General features: G+C 43.7%; 1 protein-coding gene across 2 annotated transcripts; it reads left to right on the top strand.

Moving 5' to 3' along the window:
• Positions 1-1,683: 1,683 nt before the first annotated feature.
• DEPDC7 (DEP domain containing 7) lies at positions 1,684-9,990 on the top strand. Of its 2 annotated transcripts, none has more exons than XM_010710683.4 (9): positions 1,684-1,849; positions 3,780-4,167; positions 6,145-6,275; positions 7,077-7,266; positions 8,066-8,280; positions 8,921-9,063; positions 9,212-9,337; positions 9,426-9,504; positions 9,678-9,990. In XM_010710683.4, exons 1-9 carry the CDS (start codon positions 1,777-1,779, stop codon positions 9,890-9,892), a joined length of 1,560 nt encoding a protein of 519 aa, XP_010708985.2. In that variant the 5' UTR covers positions 1,684-1,776; the 3' UTR covers positions 9,893-9,990. The 2 variants fall into 2 exon arrangements, with proteins under 2 accessions (XP_010708985.2, XP_085079975.1); XM_085223849.1 differs by having other exon boundaries at positions 1,722-1,859.
• The last annotated feature ends 253 nt before the right edge of the window (positions 9,991-10,243 follow it).

Here is a 10,243-nt window from a genome sequence, read left to right as displayed (position 1 = left end):
GAGACTGAGTTCTCTAACCCATGGGGTTCAGCCCCAAGCAAACCTCTCGCACTCTTCAGCGTAAGTGGCAGAACGCATAACTCAGTTATAAGACATATACTGCATGAGTTCTCTTAGCATCCCTCACACGTCTGGCATATCAAATAGCCTTTTGCAATCTGATTTGAACAGCTATTCATTTATGTACATGTGAGATTAATAAAGGTGGAGAGAGCATTTGGGGAATTTTACAGGACAGCTTCAGTATTAAAAAAATAAATACCAGGCTTTATATCTTCATGCAAAACAATTGGGGAGATTTGATATTATTCTGATAATTGTGACTTAGAAAATTATAATTTCTGTAACCAAAGCTGTGGATTTCGTTTACGTATGGGAGACTACAAAACGTGTTAAAACGTATCATCACTGGTGAGTGGAATAGAGCAACGTTTTAGGAGCTACTGTTCAAAATGGTCTCTCGTCAGCTTCGGCACTGCAGTGAATACAGGCATTGTCTGTATTTAAATGGGGAAAAAAAGTGACTATTCTAAATAACTGGAATATTTATATGAACTTGTATGTTAAGCATTGTTTGATGTGCTCTTTCAGAAACAAAACCATGAAGATTGAGTCCAGTACATCCTTGCTATTATGGCAATATGATTTTCTGTATATGTAAATTTAAATGGTGTTGACATGTACTTAAAAGTTGGTGCTGCTATGGGAAGATACTTGAAATTAAGGAAATAAGTCTGGCAGTAGAAGAGAGATCCTTGCTGGTCTGACTCTGTAAGATGTCAAATTAACACGTGGAGTGTCTTTTGAAAATGAACGATACAGCATTCGTATTCTTCTGCAAGAATGCATGTCTCTCAGTCTGTCAAATTTTAGTGACAAGTCAATCTTCCAATCCTTGGCACTTCAAATATAAAAAGTATTTTGGATATTGAACTCGTCTTTGTTTTAGACCCAGATTTGGGGCCTTCAGTTTTAAGAAACTGAGTTTTTTTTCTTGTGTTTCTTTCAAGAAGACCCAGCATTTCCAGATCACAACAAGCACCGATCAGTACAACGGCAGCACCTCTATTCTCTTAATACACCTCCATCCTCTTAGACAACATATGCTCCAGCTTCTGCCTTTTCAGTGCAATTCAATTCAACTGAAGGACTCCATCATACAGCCATCTCTTGCTCCACGAGACCTCGTGTTCAATTCTATCTCCTTCACTCGTGCCTGGAACACCTGGGAATTACAGGCGTAATTCATCCAAATGCCCTGGCTGCAAGATGATGGAAAAAGCTAGGCAGCACCTCACATTCGACAGCTTCTCCCTTCGTGCTTAAAGCTCTTATTTGTTTTGTCTCTCTCCGTGATCAGGGAAGACCTCACCGTGTGCGACAGCGCACGTTATCCCGACTCCTCCATCCTCAGCATGCTGGTACGAGTGGATCAGACCCTGAGCAGAAGGCTCGCCTGAAATGGCGCCTGTCAGAACGAGCTTGTTTGTAAGCTTGTCTTCCCACCTTCTCTCAAGAAAGAAATATCTGCTCGTCACTTCCCACTGTTCACAAACAATACAACTTTCACTCCCAACTCCGTCCCTCAGCACAGCCTCCTCACCCCTCAGCCGCCCCGAGGGCTCGGCTCGGCGCGCGGCCGGCCGTTCAACCGCGGCGGCCAATGGGCTGAGCGCGGGCGGCGGCCCCGCCCCCCGGCGGGATAAGCTCCTGCGGGATAACCTCGAGCGGGATAAGCTCCTGAGGGCGGCGCGCTGTGCGGAGCTGGCGGTGGCGATGGCCACGGTGCGAGAGAAGGCGGCGGCGTTGAGTATGAGCGCGGCGTGCAGCCCCGTCGCCAGGCCGCCGGGTACGGGCCGGTGAGCGGGACGCGGCCGTGGCGGGCTGGAGGGAGGAAGGAAGGGAGGTGGCGGCTGAGCAGGAGCGGCGCTGAGGGGGTCTGAAGCGCGGGGAGAGAGCTGGGCGGAGGTGAGGGGAGGAAAGCAGAGGAGAGGCGGCTGGGAGCGACTCGGCGCCGGTGTTTGCCCGCTTGGTCGAAGTTCAAAAGTTGGCCGCCGTTCCCGCCGGCCGATAGAGGCGGTTCCGCACGGAGTGCCGCGGCCGGCTGTGCTCCGTGCTGAGGCCGCGTGCACCGTGCAGGGTGCCGCCTCGTGCCGAGGCTGGAAGGCGGCGAAGCAGCGCTTAGCGACGGTGGTGTGCGGCGGGAAGCGTTCGGGAGTTCAACCGCGGTGCCGTTTGGACGCGTTGAGTTGCGTTGGTTTTCGTTTTTTTTTTTTTTCCCTTCCGAGTTGGCTCCTTACGGCGTCGGGAAGTAGGGTTGGAAGGAACTGCTGCGTTCTGTTCTGTTCGTTCTGCCCACCGCTTGAGAAGCGCAGGTTCCGCAATGCTTCTCCCTGGCCCGGGGCAGTGCCGTGTACTAAAAAGCTTTCTTCCACACGCATCTTGACAAACGGGTCTCTGTCTGCAACCGATGTTCTGTGTAACGCTGTTGGGTTTTGTGCTCTTACTTTCCTGCTTTCTTCTGCTTTAAGTCATCACTGTTCCCCTTCTCCTTCCCCTCCCCGTCTGCTCATTCCTGGGCCCTCTGGCAGACGCAGACCAGCTGGGAGCCCCGGTGCCCCGGATGGAATGCAGTTCTGTGACTGAACAGCAAAAATACCCCCTATATCTTTCTGGAAAATGTTCATGGTAATGTGTTCCAGAACAAGTTGTGTGGCTTGTCTTTTTTTTTTTTTTTTCTTTTTAAACACTGCATTACACTGTTAATTCATTAGGTTTGAGGTCTGTCATAACCCCAGATGGCTGTCTGTAGGATGGCTGTCTGTAGGATTGCTGCCAACTCTTCATTCCTTATTTTGTGCTTCAGCATTTGTCTCTTCCACTTGTTTTGCCCCCTTTGTCAATTGCTCAGCTGATTTCTGAGAAACATGTATTCTAATTCTAGCCTCTCCAGTGCCTGCAGCCCTTACCAGCTAGGTGCCACCTGCAGATTTTACAAGTGTGTTCTATTTTAGGTCCTTGCTGAGGCTCACTGTAGTGTTTGCTAGCACCGCTGCTAGCATAATATTGTGAACCTGAGGTTAGTAAATGAGTAATAGTTCAGTGGTTTTATTAGGGGAGGGAAGGCTGGTTGGCTGAAGGACATGGCTTCGAGTACACAAAGCCTGAATCTCGGTTGGAGCCATGATAGTAGGAGTCTCTTCTGTGGGATTAGTGTCCAGTGAATGATGTCTCATGGATTTTTGGTGTGGTTAGTGTGTCACCAGGTACCCTGTGTGTATGCACAGTCTTGTAGGACACTCGTGTCTCTTCATTCTTGCTTCCCTTTTTACCTCCACAGCTCTGTATCCTTATCTCTGTTACTAAAGGAAACAAGGGAGCTGCAAACAAGTAGGATTAGTTTCTGGTTTTGTGCAATGAGTGTGCTCAGGTGTAGATCCCACAGGTGTCAGTGCTGGGTAGTGGAGGGAGCATGCAGACGGTAGCATTATGGAACGGCATGCTGAGAAAGTGAAAGCTGCTGGATACAGAGCTGCACTGCAGGCTACTGTAGTGAGAGCAACCCAGTGAGATATGCTGGTACAATGCAGGCAGGCTTGCTAAGGGTATTGCTCAAGTATTTAACATTTTGTTGAAGGCTGGTTCAATGCAAGCCAAACTAGAAGCCTCAAGCTTCTTAAATGCCTACAAGTTTCATGAAAGTCAGTAGCCACAGAGAGGGCAGTTCTAATTGCTGCACGAGTTCAATCTGTGTACCTTCTCTGTTCTTGTACCATTAGGCTTTAGCTTGGCCCAGAAGCCATTTGGAGCAACGTATGTCTGGAGCAGCATTATCAGCGCACTTCAAACTCAAGTGGAAGTGAAAAAGCGTCGTCAGAACCTGAAGTGCTATCATGACTGTTTTATTGGCTCAGATGCAGTGGATGTCGTGTTTGCCCATCTTCTACAGAACAAGTATTTTGGGGATGTTGATATTTCCCGTGCCAAAGTAGTGCGAGTGTGTCAAGCACTAATGGACTACAAAGTGTTTGAGGCTGTCTCAAGGAGGGTCTTTGGAAAAGACAAACGCTCTGTGTTTGAGGACAGTAGCAGTAGCCTCTACAGATTCACAAATGTCTCAAGCCAAGCGGAACTTGATAAAGATTACCAGCAGTGTACGCCACAAAGGTTGGTACATGATGGACTGTGGAGATTAAAAAAAAAAAAAAAAAAATCTTACAATAGGGAAATGGTGTGTTACTTTTTGTGGGGGAGAGGGAAACAAAAGGGACAGTGTAGTTATAGGGCCTGGGGGTGGGGGTGGGGGACGTAACTACTCGTGGGTGTTTGTGGTGCAGGATAGGTAGGAAACAAATTTGAAGTTGGGCCTGCGTGGTTACTTGTTTTCTGTCTGTTCCACAACCCCTTCAGGGAGAGGAGAGTGTGTGGAAGTTGAGTGCCTTGCAGATGCGTATCTACTGGGATCTAAATGAGTGTGAGCAGCTGGCATTCAGGTGCATCAAATAGGCTGTACACATGAGAAAACCTTGGGTACTGCTTGCCTAGCTGTGGCTTAAGCCACTAATCAATCCAGTCTTCCGAAGAGAAGAGAAATAGAATTGCTTGCTGCTTTCATTGTCTTAGCTTGAGTAGACTTCAGATGTAACTTCATGCAATGTTTTCAGCTGTTTCTTTATGTACATGTGATTGGTTCCTAGGCTAAGCAGCAGGCTGCAGTGCTTACTGCATGCCATCACAGAGCCAGAGGGAAGCATAATGGTGAGGGCTTGTTTCACTGCCTTTTCAGGAGTGGGTAACCAAAACCCTTGAACTGGCTAAACCATTGTAAAACAGAACGTGCTGCCATGTGGGTAACTTGGCCAAATCACTTGCCTCTGACAGTTTTTGTGTCAAACATTAATCTGTGCATGTATTCTGGCATTATTACAAGGACTTCTCTTCAGGCAGTTATTGCATTAGTTCTGATAAAATACACTTTAAAATCATAAATGACATTGGCTTGGCCAAAAAAATGAAAGCATCATTGTTGTGTTTGAGAGGAGCAAACGTTAAATGACTGAAGCGTGTCAACCCCACTGACAGAAAGTTCTAGAAGCAGAGATGAAGAACAGATAGTCTGTCTGTCCTGCTCTCCCTCTCACACTTCATCAGAACTAGCTCTTCTTCTGTGCTAAAGAAAACTGCCCCAAGTCTGTGTGTGGTTTGTATGTACATGGGAAATTCTAGATAGATAAACTGCTGCCACTGAGCAAAATTGAAAATGGATTGATCACAGTGTATCTTTAAGAGAGACTTTGGAACACACCTGACAAGTAGTTGTGAAGCAAGATGATTCACTTTGTTTGAGTAGAATGAAGGTGTTTTTCTTCCGGGCTGGGCACAGGTTGACTGCAGTTGTTTTTTTTTTTGTTTTTTTTTTCCCCATTTCTGAAAAGAACAGATCTATTGATGTGAATGGCTTGTCACGTAAATGGCAAAAATAATTGACATCAAAAGGACTTTTGTAGTGCCCTAAAACAAAGAAGCTATACAAACTAAAATTAAATACGCTTAGACAAATAGAAACTTCTGTCTGGAGTTGTTGCATTACTTTTCTATTTGCTTAGCATATGGAATCAGTTATGAGGAGAACTAGCTAACACCCAGGAATGGGGAACAGGTTTCTGAAACCTTCTCTTAGCTGATGGCATCAGCTAAACTAGCTGCCTAGCTTCAGGAGAGGCGTTGCGAAGGAACAGCCACCTTCTAATTTCTCCAAGAGCAGCTCTTAACTTTGGATCTGATTTCACTGTTACGAATGATGTATTAAAACTTCGGACTCTTTCTGAGTGGTTGGGTGGGTGCTGTATGTGTTACTTCCATATTACTTTCATATCATTTTCCCTTCCTAACCTGTCTGTACTTTGTGGTAATTGAAGTAGCTTGCTAATGCAATCTTTGACAAGCTCTCAGAGAAGAACTTGTGTGTACTTGTGTGCAGTGGTTGCACATAGTGTTTTTTAAGATACTGCTTGCTTGGACAGGGGAAGTGCTTGTGAGAATCTTAAATCTTAATCTCAGATGGTTATTCATCTCTAAGTATGTTGTGTTCGGTTACTCTTACATGTGGATAAGAATATACACGTACGTGTTTTTTCTTCTCAGGCATCAGAAGAACATGCTGTTCAACGCTACTCCTCTCAAAGCAGAAAGCTTGGAGGATCTCTGGGAAAACCTGAGTTTAAAGCCTGCAAATACCCCTCAAGTAAACATCTCAGAAAGTTTGTCTCGTCGAGGTAAGGCAAAAAGTACCTCATTTGTTCATGTGGGAGAAGGAAGCTCTAAGAATAGGACTGGAAGGACCGATGGCTGACAGAATGGAGATGGAGTTGAACTGACTCTGCCAGTGTTCTGTTTTGAACACAATCTCATAACAAGGACAAATTACCTGTTTTGCAGGCTAGTTTTATCAGATAGGATCCAAATAGTGCAGTTAAAATTGCTGTTGAACTTCATGGAGAAGAATACACAACTATGTAGAGCCTGACTGGACTTAGGAACAATCACCTGCAGGATACCTGTGCCTGATTAGAATTAAAACTCTTTCCTAGCCTTTCAACAGTGCATCTGCTCACTTTCAGTGCTGTAGGGAGCTGACAACTCACATCTTTTCAGACTGAACTATGAACTAGATGCTTGAGGCATCATAGAAACTCGCAGGGAGCAATAGGAACACTGGGGTGAGGTTGTGGTTGTGGAAGCTGCGATAAGGTTCGAGTGTCACTGCTACGCTGCTATCCATTATCTAGAACAAAGACTGCTTGCAAGTTAGAGGGCAAAGAATGTAAGGCACTTCAGGCTTATCCAAAGAGTGGTTCTCCTACACTTGCAGTTAACTAAACAAATGGCTAATTCTTTCCTTTAGCGGTGATAAAATGCACTCACGAGTGATAAGGGATACACTTTACCAGAACAGATTTACAGTAGCAGAAAAAATTAATCTCTTAGATTTGAGTTGGTGGGAGGGAGGGGAGTTGCCATTTTCCTAATCTTTATTGCGCTCATTCTGTGTGTTTTGTGTATTCCACCCTTTCCAGTTATTAATGAGGTCTGGCGAGAACAAACAATTGCTCGTCTGCTGCAGCTTGTAGACCTTCCGCTCCTTGACTCCTTACTTGAGCACCAGGCAGTCAAGCCTCAGCTTCCACAGCCAAAGAAGGACTCTGGATATGTCATCACGAGCAACTACTTGGACAGAGAGATTCTCAAGGCTTTCAGTGACTCACAGTAAGTCTTCATTGCTCGCCTCCCAGGACAGAAAGTTTTCTAAAGTTGCATACGTATGTAAATCAGGGTCAATCTTAAGTAGAAAACTAATAGTCTGCAGTACTGTAGACCAGTGTGCCTGTTCACATCCTTTCTACCTGTTAAACTGGATTCAGTAGTAAAGAGCAGTTGCTAAATTGAATTGGAAGCAAATTCTGCTGCACGCTGGAAGAGTTCTTGAAGACTGTTATAGGATTTGATAGCATTTAGTGGGAGACGTGTCCCCCCACTGAGGGGGGGAAAAACAGTGTTTTGCTATCATCTAGAACGTTTTTCCTTTTAAAAAAAGAAATATAAAACAAACAGGATGAGTGAGAGGATGGTTTAGCATTTTAGCTTTTTTAAAATAGTGAAAGAAAGCTGATCCTGAAACTGTATAAATACATGTAGAAGTACGGGCTGAAAAACCTTGCCACTTGGAATCAGATCAAGGCTCAGGTTACTGTTTATCTAGCAGTAATTTTGTCCTTGTCTATAACAGTAGAGGACGTCACTAACTTTAGGTTTAACTGCTTCTGACTCTTATCATTTAATCAAGATGAGTAATTAGTAACCTGCCCAGCTAACCAAGGGACGTGTGGCTGTGATGCGAATGGGTCAGGAGAAGTGTTATTTGTGCCAAACGGTAATGAGTTCAAGTAGTTACCCATATAGTGCCCACTGACTGAGAAACTGGTCTACTCACTTCTGTGACAGAGCCCAACCACCTCGAGAGGCACCAGTAAGTAATACTACAGAGTTCAACTACTTTGTCTTTTAGAACAGATGAATGGCTCTCATCAGCAATAGATTGCTTGGAATATCTTCCTGATCATATGGTGGTAGACATTAGCAGGAACTTGCCTGATCAACTGGATAAAGCTGACACATGGAAACTACTGCTGTTTGAAAATATTGGTAGATACTATGGCCAGAAAAAGGAGCCGCTGTTGAGCCACGCACCTGAAGTTCATTCAGGAATTGCAGAACTACTAGGTGAGTGAGTACAAATTGACTTCCTGAGCTTATGTGAGGTGGGTACTAACAAGGTGAGCATCTTTTATGTCAGCCGAGCCCAAAGATTGCCTTCTGCAGAGCTTTTTTTAATCTGGTCATAAAGAAGATGTTTTGTGTTGGTGGGAGTATCTTGCACTTAGATTCTGTTGTTCCTGTCTACGTAGTAAAGAAAAGGTGAGTGCAATTTTAATTAGATACAGCTAAAATTTCTACTTTAACCAATGAAATTCCAAGTTAGCAAGGCTTTACGGAATGGTTTGCAACTAGTTCATCATACTAGCCCGTTGATCTAGGATATCCTCCATATTTCTTGGGAGATTGTCTATAGTGAGACACTACTCACCTAACAGAACACCTTTCCTTTTTCAGTATTTCAGCCACAGTGAATGGAATTTGAACTGTAATTGAGCTTAACTGGAAGTACACCAACTTAAGTACTGTGCTAAAAGTTTGGGGTGGGCTGTTGTTTAGATTGTGTGCCTGTGAGAGCTTTGTGAGAACGGATTTTCTTCATTCTCTTTTTTTTTTTTTTTAAGAGAATTGAACTCCTCAGTGTCCAATTCAGGTGTTTGATCTATTGCCATATTTTATTTTTACATATACCATTATTTTCTTCCAGTGAATGGGAAGATGGAACAATCTCTAGAAGCTATTCAACTCTATTTAAAACTCCTAGACAGTCAAATCAGGGAGGAGTTCAGAAGATTACTGTATTTTATGGCTGTTGCTGCCCATAATTCCGAGCTCAAACTACAGAAGGAGGTAAACGTGCCTACTTAATTGTTATTGTTGCTTTACATTTACTGACATCTAGATATCCCAGGTAATAGGTCAGAAAGCACATGCGGCTACAAGGGAGAGTATTCTGTAAGAGCAAAGCCTTCCCATTTTTTTCCATGTTATTCTTCAGAGTGACAACAGGATGGTTGTGAAAAGAACATTCTCTAAAGCTATTATCAACAATAAATCCTTATCCAGAGGGAAGACTGACCTTCTCATCTTGTTCCTCGTGGATCACCAAAAGGATGTCTTAAAGGTAAGAGCTAGACAATAACCAGATTTTTACTTCATATGCTTATGCAGAATTGCTTTCTCTAACCTGCTGTTTGTCTTCTTTATTCAAGATCCCAGGGGCACTGCATAAAATGGTCAGCAATAAATTAGTGGCTTTGCAGGAAGGCCAAGATCCTAGTAAGATAACGGGTGAGTGTAAAGAATTTCTCATCACGTACACAGGTGCAAAATAAAAGGGACTGAGCTGAGTTAAAAATACTTGGTGTAACAATGACTACACACATTTCCTTCTTAAAGAAGGTCGGTCTGTGGAATATGGAAGGTGGTCGACTGGTGTTCATCTTTTTCATGCTTCCTCCTAGGTTACACATTTTGCCAAAAGCTTGATGAAAGAGAGTATCGTTTGAATACAGAGAAGACCACAAAAGATGAGCTATTATCTCTGCTGAAAGCTATTGATGAAGATTCAAAGCTCTCTGACAAAGAGAGAAAGAGACTGCTAGGTCAGTTTCATAGTAGTAATCCAAGTATTTTTATGCAGTATTTTGGAGACAGAGGTAGTAATATGTGCGTGTGACTTTTAAATTACATTCTATATTGCAGTATTGAAAACACTAATATATTTGTAAATCATTTGTATTCATATATCTAATAAAATTATTTTATGGACATGGATGGGATTTATGCAGTTGTTACTGAAGCCAGTGGTACCCGGGTTTGGCCTGTACTTCATAGGTTCTTTGCTCATTCTTAGTTGCTCTAGTACACTCCTTTATTCTTCTCCTCACTTGAAGTCACTTGGACTGACTACTTCTATTGCAGTGTTAAAATGGGAAACACCTTTTCAGGGCTGGGATCTCTTCTGGATAGTGAACTGTAAGCTGACCAGGTTTGGTTCTGTTAGAAATATCCAAATAATTATCAGGAT

The sequence above is a fragment of the Meleagris gallopavo genome, chromosome 5 (assembly GCF_905368555.1).
Source record: "Meleagris gallopavo chromosome 5, MGAL_WU_HG_1.1, whole genome shotgun sequence".
Lineage (NCBI taxonomy): Eukaryota > Metazoa > Chordata > Aves > Galliformes > Phasianidae > Meleagris > Meleagris gallopavo.
The sequence above is the reverse complement of the archived record's forward strand: the minus strand, read 5'-3'. Positions and strand labels throughout refer to the sequence as shown.

Coding starts and splice junctions, on each gene's coding strand:
- DEPDC7 (XM_010710683.4), top strand. CDS start 1,777: ATGGCCACGGTGCGAGAGAAGGCGGCGGCGTTGAGTATGAGCGCGGCG. Junction 4,168..6,144: donor CAGCAGTGTACGCCACAAAG/GTTGGTACATGA, acceptor TTTTCTTCTCAG/GCATCAGAAGAACATGCTGT. Junction 9,338..9,425: donor ACCAAAAGGATGTCTTAAAG/GTAAGAGCTAGA, acceptor TCTTTATTCAAG/ATCCCAGGGGCACTGCATAA.